The 17,341-nt window shown below is 40.9% G+C and overlaps 1 protein-coding gene across 1 annotated transcript in view; it reads right to left on the bottom strand.

The window, feature by feature from the left end:
* The window catches only part of CFAP43 (cilia and flagella associated protein 43), a 105,803-nt gene extending 88,462 nt beyond the window's left edge, over positions 1–17,341 (bottom strand). Inside the window, exons 1-3 of the mRNA XM_043475678.1 lie at positions 17,180–17,341; positions 15,416–15,669; positions 5,939–6,035 (exon numbers count right to left, since the gene is read on the bottom strand). Of these exons, the coding sequence (XP_043331613.1) occupies positions 5,939–6,035; positions 15,416–15,669; positions 17,180–17,244 (416 nt within the window). The 5' untranslated portion in view covers positions 17,245–17,341. The remainder of the gene's footprint in view (positions 1–5,938; positions 6,036–15,415; positions 15,670–17,179) is intronic.

The raw sequence follows: 17,341 nt of genomic DNA, 5'->3' as shown, positions 1-17,341 counted from the left end.
TATTGGGTTGGCCATAACGTTCATTCAGGCTTTTCCATAAGAGAGAATGCAAACCTGAATGAATTTTTGGCCATCCCCAAAACTTGAGAACAACTTACGTAACGTTTGAATTTATTACATAATTTATTAATCTATTATCTTAATATCAAGGTTAAAATAATTATGCTTATAATTTTAGTATTATAGTATACCCTCCTAGAAAAGCAAGACAGTTATTTTAAAATATTACTCGGCAATGTGCTACTAAGGCTGTTTCATGCTCCTTATCAAATTTGGATTTGACCCATTCATATCTAGAAAGTGGAAAGTACCATCACATGTGCTGAAAAGCGTAGGCGCCTAAATCGCTTATTACTACAGATGAGTACTCCTTGTAAGTTGAGATGCCCTGTATGCGCTGATGCCAGCTGATCATTTACTGAGTTTTAAAAATCACAGTAGGCTTCCCAGGTGGCTCAGCACTAAAGAATCCGCCTGCCAATGCAGGAGCTGCGGGTTCAGTCCCTGGGTAGGGAAGATCCCCTGGAGAAGGAAATGGCAACCCACTCCAGTATTCTTGCCTGGGAAATCCCATGGACAGAGCAGCCTGGTGGGCTACAGTCCACGGGGTCTCAAAGAGTCAGACATGACTTAGGGACTAAACCACTACCACCTGTCCCTGGAAGATCCCATAGGGTTATACTCAGTTGCAGTGTTTGGTTTTTGCCCCTTTAACAACAAACAAAAATCATAATACTAGTACAGATTAATTCATTTACCCACTTGAGAGAATATCTTGAATGCCTATCATGAGCAAGGTCCTTTGCTAGATAAAATAAACAGAAGAAAAATTCACATGAGCTGTCCCCTCACAAGGAGCCAGAACTCCACTCAGGGTTGTGAATTGCAAACTAGAACTAAATTGTGTGGAGTTCACCCTGTCTCTTGGCTCTCTCCTGCTTCCACCTCCTTCCATCCCCATCACAGAGGTCCCATCCGTCACATTAACTAACCTCTTGCTGGTATCACTGATTCCCTGGATTGTTTTTACTTTCTGCCTCAGATGCCTGGGAAAACACATCAACCCTGGATGGATATGGCTGAAAACCTGAGCTGCTGAAACAAAAGGACAAATATCACAGGACTATGTGTGTCGGTGATATTATAAATTCATATTTACCACCAACGAGGCCCCTCAATACAACCTCCAAACCGCCTTTGTTTCTCTGGTTGGTTCTCTTTCCTGTTCTCTAAAGGGCTGATTTTTAATATTCTCCATTTTCCTGAAGGCTCTAACTCCTCCAGCTCCTTCTTACTCTCAGTAAATGGCCTTGACTTCGGTGAAGAAAACAGAGGTTATCAGCCAAGAATTCCTCCAAATTTCTGAGATCGAGTGTGACAACCTGCCAAGTTCTGTATCATTCTTTCCTTATCCTCTTCTGTTACAATGGAAGACATATCCTCCCTGCTGCTTAAGGCCAGTTTTACCACCTGTGCTCTGGACCCTACAGATCTTGACTTCTTAAGAACATTAGTTTACCCATTATTCCTTCTCTTTTGCACCTTTGGGCTCTCCCTCTCTCCTGACTCCTCTCTGTCAACCCTGAAGAGCTCATCTGTACCATCTTTAAAAAAATCCCTCCCCTAATCTCACACTTTCATGTCTCTCTTCCCTTGGAGCCAACCTCCCTGAGTGAGTTGTTTAAACTCACTGCGTCCTCTTCGTCACTCCTGTTCTCCCCTCCTCCCAGGATATCTGCACCCCATCACCACCATTCCACTGACATAGCTATCTGTCACCCATCTGTCTGTCTCCAAGATCCACTGACATCCACCTTCAACCCGAACCTGGCAGGCTCTTTTCAGTCCTTGTCTAACTTAACTTCTGCAGGACTGGACTCTGCTCACAGTCTACAACTACCTTCTAGGATGACTCTTGGACTCTCTGTCACAAAGCTCTTATGTGAAACCCCAAACTGTCAGCCCCATGCTGTTTCTGGGCCCTGGATCACCTGTTCTGCCTAGCTGACTCAGTGGCTGTCTAACTGCATAGGCTTCAACTAACTTCATGGGCCCACTTTGCTTGCACCTCATCTCATGCCTGCTCTACACACCCAGAGTCTCAGGTTGCACTAAGTCTGAAAGTGGGGCGGAGTTAATACCCTGTGCAGGGGACTTTTGATTGATGGGGTAACAGGAGTGGTGGGCAAGTTCCCATATCTCCCTCTCCCCTTCCCAGCCCCTGTGTCACTGTCCAGGGACTGTCCGTGTTCACAGTATTCTACATGGCCTCTCAAAAGACCACCTGTGGGACAGGGCAGCTAAGTGGTGTCCAGTGAATTACTGTGCACTCACATTGGCTCTCTTCCTTCCCTCCCCCTTTCTGGCTTGCCTCTTTCCTGGAACCGTACTCTCTCCTAAAGAAGGGGCATGTGAGTTTCTGCCTCAAGCTCTGCTTTCTTCAGAATCCAGGCTCAGGTGCGTTCTGGAACCTCCATGCCCCTGTCCGTCCTTGCTCCATGACTGCTCCTTCTGAATGTCCTATGAGGCCCTTTTCCCCTTTCAGTCCCTCTTATTGGCGTTCCTCTAGGTTCTGTTCAAGGTTCTCTGTAGGTGCTCTATTCGCTTTCAGCACTCTGACTACTAATCTAACAACTCCCAAATGTTAACCTCCAGCACTCTCTCCTGAGCTCTGGTCCTAGCTATCTAGGATAGAGGCAAACCGCGTCTCTCAAAATCTATTCTCCATTTCTCCTTCCTAGTAACAGAATCCCCCAATTTTTAACCAGATACATGGTCACCCACAGTGAGGACCATATTTCCCAGCATGCTTTGTAGCTCCATGTGGCTTGTGATTAAGCTGGCCAGTGGGCTCTAAGTGGTAGTGATGCGTGCAGTTCCCACTCTATGTGTCCAATAAAGGTTTGTGCTCTCCCCATTATGCTTTTCCCTTCCATGTGGCTCCCAAAAATATATGGATGGTGCCCCACTTTAGACTAGAGATGGGGGCAACACCCTAGGAGTGTGAGAACAACAGAATAGGGGAGACAGAACCCAGACACCAGTAAGCCACCAGATCAACCACGGGCTGCTCATATCCAAACTGCTATATGGGAGAAAAAAAACTCCTGTCTTGTTTAAGTCATCTCTTTGGGGTGATTTGGGTTTCTGCAGCAGCAACTGAACCTTAATCCTAACTGATATATCAACTGCCAACTAGACATCACCATTTCTTTATCTCAGGCACCCTCAACTCAGCTTGTCCCAACTCATCTTCCCCAATCACCTCTTCCAACCTCCCTCCACCCAGGCCTTCTATATCTTTCTGAAAAGCACCATCATGTCCCCAAGTTTCCCAAGTCACAACTCTGGGTAAAACCCTCAACTGTCCCTCTCGCTCAGCACCATGTCCAACATTCAGTCAGTCACCAAGCCCAATGGTGCTGCCACCTAAACACCTCCCAAATATCTCCACTTTCCTGCATCCCTATGCTCACTATTCCAGTCCATGCCACGACTATCTCTCATCTGGACCACCAAAGCTTCCTAATTGATATTCTTTCCTTGATGCGACCAGAAGATCTTTATATGCAGACTGATCATGTCATTTTCACATCCCTGGTAAAAGTCCTTAATAGACTCCCATTGCCTCTATGATAAAGGATGTGCCAATTTGCATGCCTTATACAGAGGATGAGTATCCTTTTGCATTAATTATTAATAACACACCCCTTTCATTCTCACAAGTGTCCAGATTTGGATGATAAACTCCACGGTCACATGTTCACAAGGCTGATCACACACTGGCCTCACACTGTCCCTTTTGGCTTGCCTCGCATGGCTGGTCTCTTGTTTACATCATTATGACCTCTTAATTAAATCTTCAAATTTGCCATATTTTCTGACCTCATGGCCTTTGTGCATGCCTTTTCTCTGCTTAGAATCTTCTTCCTTCTCCTCTGCACAAATCTCATTCTTACTCATCTTTTAAGTATTGCTATGGATTGATTTGTGTCTCCCACAATTCACAGGTTAAGGTCCTCACCCTCAGTATCTCAGAGTGTGACCTTATTTGGAAGGAGGGTCTTTCCTAAATGAAATGAAGTCATTTGGTGTGGCCTGACTCCAACATGATTAGTAAACCTATAAAAGGGGAAATTAAGAGACAGATATACAAACAAGGAGAACACCATGTGAACACGAGGACAGTTATTCACAATCAGGAACAGATTCTCTGTCACAGCCCTCAGCAGGACTCAATCCTTCTGACACCTTCATCTCAGATTTCTGCCCTCCGGAACTGAGACAATAAATTTTTGTGGTTAAACCACTCAGTTTGTGGTACTTTGTTAATGGCAGCCCTAGCAAGCTAAAACAATCATTAACAGGTGAGTGAGTAAACAGATTGTGCTATATACCATGGAATACAAAGGAATGAACTACTGAAACACACAGCAGCATGGGAGAATTTAAAAATAACTGTGCAGCATGGAAGAAGTCAGATGAAAAAAAATAGTATATAATGTATATGCAATTCTATAAAACACAAACTAACTCAGAGTGAGAGAAAATACACCACTGGTTCCCCAGGGGTGAAGGCAGGGAAGCAATGGTATACAGGTATGTGTGCCCACTTAGTCATGGCCGACTCTGTGAGGCCCCAGGGACTGTAGCCCACCAGGCTTCTCTGTCCATGGGATTTCCCAGGCAAGAATATTGGAGTGGGTTGCTGTTTCCTTCTCCAGGGGATCTCCCCAATACAGGGATCAACCCTGAGTCTCTTGCGTCCCCTGCATTGCCAGGTGGAGGCTTTACCCTGGGAAGCCACAGGAATGTGTGGCTTACCTGGGTCTGAAGGAAGGCTCTGAAGGAGCACAGGAAGACTTTTGGAGATGATGGATATACTCATCATCCTCATCGTGGTGATGGTTTCATGAATAAGTCAAAAGTCATCAAGTTGTGTATATACATAGTTTATTATGTATCAATTATATCTTAGTAAAGTTATTTTATTTTTTTTAAAAGTAACTCTACATAAACTAAATGTTGTTCTCTGAATCTAGATTATTACATTCTTCCATGAGAAATGCTGGTGTGTGTGTGTGTGTGTGTGTGTGTGTGTGAGCACTCAGTGACATCTAACTCTTTGCAACCCCATGGACTGACACCCACCAGGCTCCTCTGTCCATGGAATTTTCCAGGCAAGAATACTGGAGTGGGTTGCCATTTACTTCTCCAGGGGATCTTCCCCACCCAGGGACTGAATCCAAGGTTCTTGCGTCTACTGCATTGGCAGGTGGCTTCTTTAACAGCAGGGTCACCACAGAAGCCCCGAGAAAAGCTGGTATGTAAAGGGTATTCTCAATCATCGTTGGAACATTCCATATTTCACCTTAATAAGACAAATTTCCCCCAGAAGGAGTCTATATTATGGATTGAACAGTGAGTGCATCTTTGCAGGTAGCCACATGAAGTGACCCAGCAAAGACCAGACATGTGTCTTATTAACAAGTATTGTCTTTACAGCTGGAAAATGTGGTATGATGTTCTACTCTCTGAACACATAACTGTTCTAATGTCCCTAAAAATAATTACTTCAAACTGAGCTCTAATATGCGCCATCTTAATTTCAACATTAGTGGAAACTATAAAATAATTCAAAGGTATCATATGATTTAAGAAACGATAAAACTTTATGTAATTATCCATGTATTCTTTACCTGACAAAGGAATATTATAACACATTAATAAGAAGAGAAAGACAGTAATCTCTTTTAGCTTTGCCCTGCCAATTTGCTGCCTGAAAGTGGTGATTATATTAAGCCAATGATTAGGACTTTTATTTGTTTCACTTTTCCTTGTTCCAGATTTTTCATGTAGATGTCCTTTGATACAGTCTAGAGGGACAAGATTAAAATGTGACCCAGTGAAAAGAATTCTGCAGGAGGCTGCAACTTACCAGAGGGCCAGTTCAAATTCTGGGAGGGAGGAGTAACTAGCCAGGTAGGTGCCACAGTAACTGAAGGAAAGTAAAGTGTAGTCTAGGAGAACGTTGCCTATAATATAAAAACCATTATAAGGACTTAATCATGTTCAGATTAACTGTAGTCTTATAGTTTAATTTCCCTTACTCAATAATTTTTACATAATTCAAAAGCTTTGGCCCCTAGAATAAGAGATGTCTTAACTGACATCTAACACTATTAACAGAAAGTTATGAGCACAGTTAAGATCCATTTTTAAAAGATTTTAGAGTGAATTAAGCCATGAGGTTGCTGCCTCGTGACTTCAGTGCAAAATTGAGTACACTGCACCATGTAAGTCCCCATGTGACTTGAAATCGAATAAATACATGAAACACAGTAATTAGAAAAGTTATTCATTCAAACAACTTGAAAAACCTTGAAGAGTTGTAATAATTCTAGCTTGCTTCCACATCTCTGTCCTGTAGGTCGTATCTGGCCCTTAGCTTAATATCTTTCAGCCTTTAGAACAACTTTAAAAAAGTTCTTTTCTCATTTGTACCTGGAGCTGAAGATATGAAACATGACTTTAGAAGTCTTAGCAACATGTTTAAAATGTGCATAGTGAGGATGCTAATACAGGGAAGTATCTGCTTCTGCCTTCCTTATATGTGAGGCTCTGGTTTCCCCTCCTTTAGCTGCTGCCCCTCAGTGTGGTTCCATAGATGCAAGCTTTGCCATCTATGTTTGTCTTCTTTACATTCATGTCTTTATATCACTTTTTACCTCTACCTTCAACAACAATAACAAAAATGTTATCAATTTAACACTCTGCCTAGCAATTATAAGCTTTAAAAAAACTGTGACCTTGATGAGCAGAAAAACTTCATCTCAGTTTAAGAAACTCTTTTAAATGAATGTTGAAAAATAAATAAAATGAATATTGAGATGGAAGACTTTATGTTTTTGGACATTGCTAGTCTTGTGGTTTGGACAAGTTCTTTTTCCACTGCTCTATCAGAATATCTGTCTTTTTTCCCTATCGTTTCATAAATGCTCTGAAAATATTTCATCATATTTGTTCAAATATTTCCCTCAGTTTATTATTTGCTTTTTAATTTTTATGGTATTTTAGATGTTCACAAGTTTTAAATTTGTATGTAATAAAAAATGTCTATTTTAAGTTGTATCCTTTACGTAAGAAGTTCTTCTCTGTCCTCAAATTATTTCAATTTTCCACCACATATATTCTACTTTTCGATAGGTTTGTTGTTTATAGTGAGTTCTTATTTTTGTTTGATATAAGTTTTGGTGTACAGAATGATAACAATGAGTACCTAACTTGATACTTTTGTTCTAATAAGTTTTCTTAACACCATCATTGAATAATCCAGATCACCTATTTTGTGTGTGTGTGTGTGTGTGTGTGCATGTCTGGGAGCATCTTCATCATATACTTAGCTTTATAGATCCTAGAGCCTGTCCCCAGCCTTCAACTCTTCCACTGATGGAGTGATCCCTACACCAATACCACAATCTACCTGTCTACAGCACCATTATGCTAAGAGGGCCCTTGGCCTTGACATCAAGCTCTTTCAAATTATTCTCATTCTCTACTTTTTGTTCTGGAAGAACATTTATTTAAGTACTCCTGGCTCTCTAAAACATGATAAACCTATGATTTACATTGTGTGAAGAATATGAGAAATATAGTTATAATAACTATAATTTTCATGTAGGAATATGCCTCTTTATGTTTAAATATTTTATATCAGTGATTTTTATGTTTTTCTTCATTGAGGTCAGTCACATTTCTTCCTTGAAGCATTCCTAAGTGTTTAAATCTTCCAATTGCATTGATATTTACTTTTAAATCAGCATCTTACTGAGCATTATTTCATTAGTCTTAGTACACTATTAACTCCTTTTCCATAGGTATAATTTTTCAGTTTCAAATTTGTTGCATTGGCTGGAAACTCCAAGTTGGTTTTAATATTAGTGGTAACAACAGGTATCCTCAGTGACTTAGTCCTAACTTAATTGTAAATGCTTTTAGAGTTTCATTATTTAACATGAATGCTGGTTATTGGTTTGAATTAACTTTCATTGCTTGAACAGGGCAACAGCCAAATAATAAAGCTTGGGGGAAATTTTAAAGAAGGGTAGTTACATTCATGTACTAGCATACTTTGGAGATTATGGGTTTGGCTTCAGACCAGTGCAATAAAGCAAATCTTTCATAAAGAAAGTCACACGATTTTTTTGGTTTCCCAGTACATGTAAAAGTTATATTTACATGTAGTCTAGTAAATGTGCAATAGAATTATGTTTTAAAAATGTACCTTTTTTAATTTTAAAATATTCTATTACCAAAAGATGGAGCTTCCCTGGTAGCTCAGCTGGTAAAGAATCTACCTGCAATTCAGAAGACTCCGGTTTGATTCCTGGGTTGGGAAGATCTGCTGGAGAAGGTATAAGTTACCCACTCCAGTATTCTTGGACTTCTCTGGTGACTTAGACTGTAAAGAATCTGCCTGCAATGTGGGAGATCTGGGTTCAATCCCTGGGTTGGGAAGATCCCCTGGAGAAGAGATTACCAAAAGATGCTAAGCATCATTTGAGCCTTTAGTAAATAACAATCTTTTTGCTGGTGGAGGGACTTGCCTCGATGTTGATGGCTGCTGACTGATTGGGGAAGTGATTGCTGAAGGCTGGGTGGCTGTGGCAATTAGAGTAAGACAACAATGAACTTTGCCACATCAAAGTCTCTTCCTTTCATGAATGGTATCTCTGTAGCATGCAATGCTGTTTGATAGCATTTTACCAAGTGTAGAACTCCTTTCAAAACTGAAGTCAGTATTTTCAAACTCTACTATCAGTTAATCAACCAAGCTTATGTAATATTCTAAGCCCTTTCTTGTCATTTCAACAACCTCATAGCATTGTCACCAGAAATAGATTCCAACTCAATAAGCTACTTTCTTAGCTCAGCCATGAAAAGAAACTCCTCATTTGTTTAATTTTTACAATGAGAGTGCAGCAATTCAGTCACACCTTCAGGCTCCACTTCTCATTCTAGTTCTCTTGCTATTTCCACCACATCTGCAATGACTTCCTCCACTAAAGTCTTGAACCACTCAGTCATCCATCAGTGTTGGAATCCACTCCTTTCAAACTCCTATTAGTATTGATATTTTGACCTCTTTCAATGAATTCCAAATGTCCTTAATTGCATCTAGAATGGTGAATCTTTTCTAGAGGTTTTCAATCTATTAATACTTCGCCCAGACCTATTAAAGGAGTCACTACCTATGGCACCTACAGTCTTACAAAATATATTTCTTGAACAATAGGACTTGACAGGAGAAGTTACTCCTTGATCCACAGGCTGCAGAAGGGATGTGTTATCAGGCATGAAAACAACATTAATCTCATTGTACATCTTCATCAGAACTCTTGGGTGACCAGGTGCACTGTCGATGAGCAGTAATATTTTGAAAGGAATTTCTTTTCTGAGAGGTAGGTCTCAATAGTGAAATATTAAATTATTAAACATTAAATATTTTACTGAATATTAAAATATTTAGTAGAACATGCTGTAAATAGATATGCTCTCATCCAGGATGTGTAGAGTAGAGGCAATAGGATTTGTAGAGTACACACAGTAGATTTACCATAACTTTTAAGAGCTCTAGGATTTTCAAAATGGTAAATGAGCACTGGCTTCAACTTCAAGTCACAAGTTGCATTTATCCTTAACAAGAGTCAGCCTGCCTTTGAAGCTTTGAAACCAGGTACTGATCTCTTCCTCCATTTCTTTGCATTGATCACTGAGGAAGGCTTTCTTATCTCTCCTTGCTATTCTTTGGAACTCTGCATTCAAATGGGTATATCTTTCTTTTTCTCCTTTGCTTTTCACTTCCCTTCTTTTCACAGCTATTTATAAGGCCTCCTCAGACAGCCATTTTGCTTTTTTTGCATTTCTTTTTCTTGGGGATGGTCTTGATTCCTGTCTCCTGTACAATGTCATGAACCTCCATCCACAGTTCATCAGGCATTCTATCAGATCTAGTCCCTTAAATCTATTTCTCACTTCCACTGTATAGTCATAAGGGATTTGATTTAGATCATACCTGAATGGCCTAGTGGTTTTCTCCACTTTCTTCAATTTCAGTCTGAATTTGGCAATAAGGAGTTCATGATCTGAGCTGCAGTCTGCTCCGGGTCTTGTTTTTGCTGACTGTATAGAGTTTCTCCATCTTTGGCTGCAAAGAATATAATCAATCTGATTTCAGTGTCGACCATCTGGTGATGTCCATGTGTAGAGTCTTCTCTTGTGTTGTTGGAAGAGGGTGTATGCTATGACCAATGTGTTCTCTTGGCAAAACTCTATTAGCCTTTGCCCTGCTTCCATTCGTACTCCAAGGCCAAATTTGCCTGTTACTCCAGGTGTTTCTTGACTTCCTACTTTTGCATTCCAGTCCCCTATAATGAAAAGGACATCTTTTTTGGGTGTTAGTTCTAGAAGGTCTTGTAGGTCTTCATAGAACTGTTCAACTTCAGCTTCTTCAGCGTTACTGGTTGGGGCATAGACTTGGATTGAAGTGATATTGAAGACGTGATACTGAACTGTTTGCCTTGGAAACAAACAGAGATCATTCTGTCGTTTTTGAGACTGCATCCAAGTACTGCATTTCGGACTCTTTTGTTGACTATGATGGCTACTCCATTTCTTCTAAGCAATTCTTGCCCACAGTAGTAGATATAATGGTCATCTGAGTTAAATTCACCCATTTCAGTCCATCTTAGTTTTCTGATTCCTAGAATGTTGATGTTCACTCTTGTCATCTCCTGTTTGACCACTTCCAATTTGCTTTGATTCATGGACCTAACATTACAGGTTCCTATGCAATATTGCTCTTTACAGCATCAAACCTTACTTCTATCACCAGTCCCATCCACAACTGGGTATTGTTTTTGCTTTGGCTCCATCCCTTCATTCTTTCTGGAGTTATTTTTCCACTGATCTCCAGTAGCAATGTTGGGCACCTACTGACCTGGAGAGATCATCTTTCAGTGTCCTCTCTTTTTGCCTTTTCATACTGTTCATGGGGTTCTCAAGGCAGGAATACTGAAGTGGTTTGCCATTTCCTTCTCCAGTGGACCACATTCTGTCAGACCTCTCCACCATGACCTGTCCATCTTGGGTGGCCCCACACGGCATGGCTTAGTTTCATTGAGTTAGACAAGGCTGTGGTCCATGTGATCAGAATGGCTAGTTGTCTGTGACTGTGGTTTCAGTCTGTCTGCCCTCTGATGCCCTCTCTCAGATATCTTCAAGAAAATTAGAGATACCAAGGGAACACTTCATGCAAAGATGGGCTCAATAAAAGACAGAAATGGTAGGGACCTAACAGAAGCAGAAGATATTAAGAAGAGGTGGCAAGAATACACAGAAGAACTGTACAAAAAAGATCTTCATGACCCAGATAATCATGATGGTGTGATCACTCACCTAGAGCCAGACATTCTGGAATGTGAAGTCAAGTGGGCCTTAGGAAGCATCATACAAACAAAGCTAGTGGAGGTGATGGAATTCCAGTTGAGCTATTTCAAATCTGAGAGATGATGCTGTGAATGTGCAGCACTCAATATGCCAGCATATTTGGAAAACTCAGCAGTGGCCACAGGACTGGGAAAGGTCAGTTTTCATTCCAATCCCAAAGAAAGGCAATGCCAAAGATGCTCAAACTACCACACAATTGCACTCATCACCTGGTGGGCTGCCGTCTATGGGGTCTCACAGAGACAGATACAACTGAAGTGACCTAGCAGCAGCTGCAGCACACGCTTGTAAAGTAATGCTTAAAATTCTCCAAGCCAGGCTTCAGCAATATGTGAACCATGAACTTCCAGATGTTCAAGCTGGTCTAAGAAAAGGCAGAGGAACCAGAGATCAAATTGCCAACATCTGCTGGATCATCGAAAAAGCAAGAGAGTTCCAGAAAAACATCTATTTCTGCTTTATTGACTATGCCAAAGCCTTTGACAGTGTGGAGCACAATAAACTGTGGAAAATTCTGAAAGATGGGAATACCAGACCACCTGACCTGCCTCTTGAGAAACCTGTATGCAGGTCAGGAAGCAACAGTTAGACTGGACATGGACCAACAGACTGGTTCCAAATAGGAAAAGGAGTACGTCAAGGCTGTATATTGTCACCCTGCTTATTTATCTTATATGCAGAGTACATCATGAGAAACACTGGGGTCGAAGAAGCACAAGCTGGAATCAAGATTGCTGGGAGAAATATCAATAACCTCAGATATGCAGATGACATCACCCTTATGGCAGAGAGCATAAGAACTAAAGAACCTCTTGATGAAAGTGAAAAAGGAGAGTGAAAAAGTTGGCTTAAAGCTTAACATTCAGAAAACTAAGATCATGGCATCCGGTCCCATCACTTCATGGCAAATGGATGGGGAAACAGTGGCTGACTTTATTTTTTGGGGCTCCAAAATCACTGCAGATGGTGATTGAAGCCATGAAATTAAAAGATGCTTACTCCTTGGAAGGAAAGTTATGACCAACCTAGACAGCATATTAAAAAACAGAGACATTACTTTGTCAATAAATGTCTGTCTGGTCAAGGCTATAGTTTTTCCAGTAGTCATGTATGGATGTGAGAGTTGGACTGTGAAGAAAGCTGAGCACCAAAGAATTGATGCTTTTGAACTGTGGTGTTGGAGAAGACTCTTGAGAATCCCTTGGACTGCAAGGAGATCCAAGCAGTCCATCCTAAAGGAGATCAGTCCTGGTGTTCATTGGAAGGACTCATGTTGAAGCTGAAACTCCAATGCTTGGACACCTGATGCGAAGAGCTGACTCATTTGAAAGACCCTGATGCTGGGAAAGATTGAGGTCAGGAGGAGAAGGGGACAGCAGAGGATGAGATGGTTGGATGGCATCACCGACTCAATGGACATGGGTTTGGGTGGACTCCGGGAGTTGGTGATGGACAGGGAGACCTGGCGTGCTGCAGTTCATGGGGTCACAAAGAGTCGGACATGACTGAGCGACTGAACTGAACTGACCTCTTCTCTCTGTATTAAAGTCCTAGAAGGCATCTTCTTCCAGTACAAAGCTGATTCATCTAAATACACTGAAAATCTGTTCCATAGTCTAGCCACCTTTATTAATTATCTTAGCAAGATCTTTTGAATGACTTCCTACAGCTTCTACATCAGCACTGTTGCTTCACCTTACACTTCTATATTATGGAGATGATGTCTTTCTTTAAACCTCATGAACCAATGACTGATAGCTTTGAATCTTTCTTCTGCAGCTTCCTCAGCTCTCTCAGTCTTCATAGAACTTTTCAATAGGTTTTGGCTTAAGGGAATTTAAGGATATTTGATCGTACACATCATTAAAACTTTCTCCATATCAGCAATGATGCTATTTTGCTTTCTTATATCTGTGTTCACTGGAGCAGCACTTTGAATTTCCTTTAAGAACTTTTCCTTTGCATTCACAACTTAGTTAACTATTTGGTGCAAGAGGCCTAGCTTTTGACCCCTCTTGGCTTTTGACATGTCTTCTTCACTGAGCTTAATTATTTCTAGCTTTTGATTTAAAGGGAGAGGTGTGTGACTCTTCCTTTCACTTGAACACTTAGAGGCCACTGTAGGGTTATTGTGCTACATGCTCAGTCATTTCAGTCACGTTCGACTCTTTGAGACACTATGGACTGTAGCCTGCCAGACCCCTCTGTCCATGGGATTCTCCAGGCAAGAATACTGGAGTGGGTTGCCATTTCCTCCTTCAGTGGATCTTCCCTTCCCAGGGATCTACCCACATCTCCAGTGCCTCCTGCATTGCAAACAGATTCTTTACCACTGAGCTACCAGGGAAGTTATTAATGGCCTAATTTCAATATTATAAGGTTGTTAATAGGCTTAATTTCAATATTGCTGTGTCTCAAGAAATAGAGAGGCCTGAGGAGGGAGAGAGAGACAGGGGAATGGTTGTTTAGTGGAACAGTCAGAACATAACAAAAGATTAGAGATTAAGTCTGCCATCTTATATGGGTGTAGATTGTGGCACCCCAAAAGAAATACAATAGTAACTGTATTCTATTGAATAGGTCACTGATCACTATAACAAATATCATAATAATGAGAAAGCTTGAAAAATTGTAATAACTACTAAAATGTGGCATAGAGACATGAAGTGAGCAAATACTTATTGTAAAAATAGTGCCAGTAGACTGGCTCAATGCAGGGCTGCAACGAACCTTCAATCTTTAAAAAATACACTATCCATAAAGCACAATAAAGCAAAGCATAATAGAACAAGATATGCCTGTAGATAGTCCCCAGTGCATGAGTCAGGGTTATGTTTTAAATGTTGTTTTACTCTGTTGAGAACACAGATTTCCCACAAGTAAAATATTAAATGATAAATTTCTTGGCATGATCCAAACACTTCTTTCACCAAAAGTTACAGAACTAAGATGCTACAGCCTCAAGCCCTCCTGAGCTTTCTGCCCAAGATGTGCTACATGAGGGAATGGTTACATGGGGCTTCAGCAGATGTGCAGGAGGTCAGTCTGGGACAGTTGTGTCTATGAATGAGTTAATAATAACTTAAATGGTAGGAAACATTGACTGACATTGTATATATGACATACGGAGAAGGAAGCGGCAACCCACCCCAGTATTCTTACCTGAGAAATTCCATGGACAGAGGAGCCTAGTGTACTGTCCATGGGGTCGCAAGAGTCAGACACGACTAAGCAACATGTGATATATATATATTATATATACATATATATACACACATTATATATATATATTTTTTCACATAGGTTATATATTATGCAATTGTATATGTTATATATAATTTCATTTGTTAACAGTAGATACCATTATCTTCATTTCATGCATAAGGAAATTGAGGCTCAGAGACTTATCCTTTAGAAGTTATATGATATCCACTCAGTTAGATTTTCAATAAATCATAAGGAAAGAAAACATTGTTCTGAAAAAGGTTTACAAACAGCATTTACTGTTCTAATAGAGTATTCTAATCCAGTGCCTTTCAAGTTTAATGTACATATGAATCACCTAGGGAATCTGGTTAAAATGTAGATTACAATTCAGTAGGTATTGGATGACAGCAGAGTTTCTGCATTTACAACAAGCATCCTAGGTAATGCAATGTTGATTGTAAGGAGAACACATATTGAGTAGCAAGGCTCTAGCCTACTTAATTAAGTTCTCAGTGATCACCCTGTTTCCTTCCTTATAAATGTGTATTGCAAAAACAAAAAAAAACCACAACACCAAAACGGAAAAACAATCTTTCAAAAAAAAAAAAAGAAAGAAAGCCTTCATGTATAAGAGCTAGATCTGGTCACATCTTAAAACAAAATCTTTCAGTCATGTCAGAGGAAAGGTCTTGTAAGATACCTTTTAATTTGGTCCTTCTGGTTAATCCAGGAAAGTTATATATGTATATGAGTGGTCTTAGCCGTCGATCAGAAAAAGCCACAACTTCATAAGGAATGTTAGTTGCCACGACGCCCACAATTCCATTCATACACTGGAGTACAGTTCTTTTCTTGGTTTCAATATTGATAAATATTACAAAATTCCCAGAAGGGTAGCAAATGGTGCTGTCGTTGACAAAATGAACATTCTGCTTGGGGAATCCTTGTACCCATCTTCGGGGAAAAAAATATGTCACATCAGTAGAATAGAATACATTTCAAATACTTTTTCTTTCTTTCTGTTTTAAACAAAGCAAACAATAGATCATGAACATTTTTGAAACTCATCTATTCTCTTCTCACCCCCCTTCTGCCCCAAACCACCTCTCAGATAAAAGAACACACAAGGTTGCTGTGAGACCAGTTCCAGTTCAGACACTAAAGAAACTTAAGTGTAGACCTAAAGTTCCACAGGCCTTGAGAATCTTCTTCAGAGACTTTTCTAGTGAAGCACAACCTCTGTTCAAACCTCAAAGAAAATCTTCCTTCTGAGAAAATCTCAGAAGGATTTCTGTGGTCTTGTAAGCATGGAAAAGAAAAAGTAAAAACAAGAGAGAGCAAAAAGAGCTTGATCCTAATAGAAAACAGGTGCATCCTTGAGGCCTTACCTTTAAAACTAGTTTTGATTTAAAAAATAAACTTTTAAAAAAGCTTTAAACAAGATAGCCTGGTTCCACCTGAAACTACCACAAGGTTGTTGATTAGCTATATTCCAATATAAAATGAAAAGTTAAAAAGAGAGAGAGAGCCTGCTTAGTGGTTCTGAGCCAAATAGGAAAATTGCTTCTTTACTAAGATGGAGTGTGTGCAGCTATATTTTAGATCTAAAACTAGAGATAAATGCACAAAGTAAAAGAAGTAAGTAGACATGAATGAAAAGGTTAGAACACAAAAGTAGTATATTTTTAAGTAAGGAGTGTGTGGTGAATGTTAAGCTAGAGGAAGAAGACAAAGATGAGAGTCTGAGATGAGGGGTGAGCCTACCTCTATTTAAATGTTAAAGATAAGCTTAAAGATGATGGAGAGGACCAGAGCAGGACACTGGTTCGGAGAGAAACTTCAAGGGAATAGGGAGTACAGCCAGGACCGGTGAAGGAGGCTGTGTGGAACACAGTGCAAGTAACACTCTAGAATGTGGAAGGAAAGCAATACCAATTTACACCTGCGCAGCGTCTTACGTTTTTCAAAGGCCACTACAAGTGCAAACAAATCCAGAGTCGGCGGATAGGAGAGAGAAGGAAAGGGCTGATGGCCCTAAGTGCGGAGAAAATCACCAAAGACCATTAGGATGGAAAGAGGGCTGTCACTGGGATGGGTGTGGGCGGTGGGGAACACACAAGAAAGGAAAAGATTATTGAAGGTAATAGCCAGAAAGAGGAGGCAGAAATGAAGAGTGTAGGAGAGCAGTAGTGGGTAAGACAGCGGCGGGGTGGGGGGTGGAGGGTGAGTTGGGGGTGGGGGGGCAGGGAGGAGGAGAAAGAGATGGAACTGTTGTCATTGAATAAGGAAGTGAGGGGAGCGAAGTCACAGAGAAAGGAAGTCTGCAGGAAGGCAGACTTGGTGGCTGAAGAAGAGGTCGAATTTGTGGGACGGCAGGTCTACAGGACAAGAGGAAGCAAAGGGAAGGGTTGTAGTTCTGAGGGAAGAATTTCCGCGAGAGGAGTCAGTCGCAGGGACGCCGCACCTCACGGACAGGGACGGGCCGAGGGCGACGTTGTGGACTTCATCTCGTTCCCGGCCTTGCGCCATGGCCCAGATATTTCTCAGCCGGCCGGCGGCAGCCAACACCTGACCCAGGCCAGGGTCTGCAACCGTTACGCTGAGGTCCCTGGCTGCTGGGCTGGCA

The sequence above is a fragment of the Cervus canadensis genome, chromosome 8 (assembly GCF_019320065.1).
Source record: "Cervus canadensis isolate Bull #8, Minnesota chromosome 8, ASM1932006v1, whole genome shotgun sequence".
NCBI classification, from domain to species: Eukaryota; Metazoa; Chordata; class Mammalia; order Artiodactyla; family Cervidae; genus Cervus; species Cervus canadensis.
The sequence above is the reverse complement of the archived record's forward strand: the minus strand, read 5'-3'. Positions and strand labels throughout refer to the sequence as shown.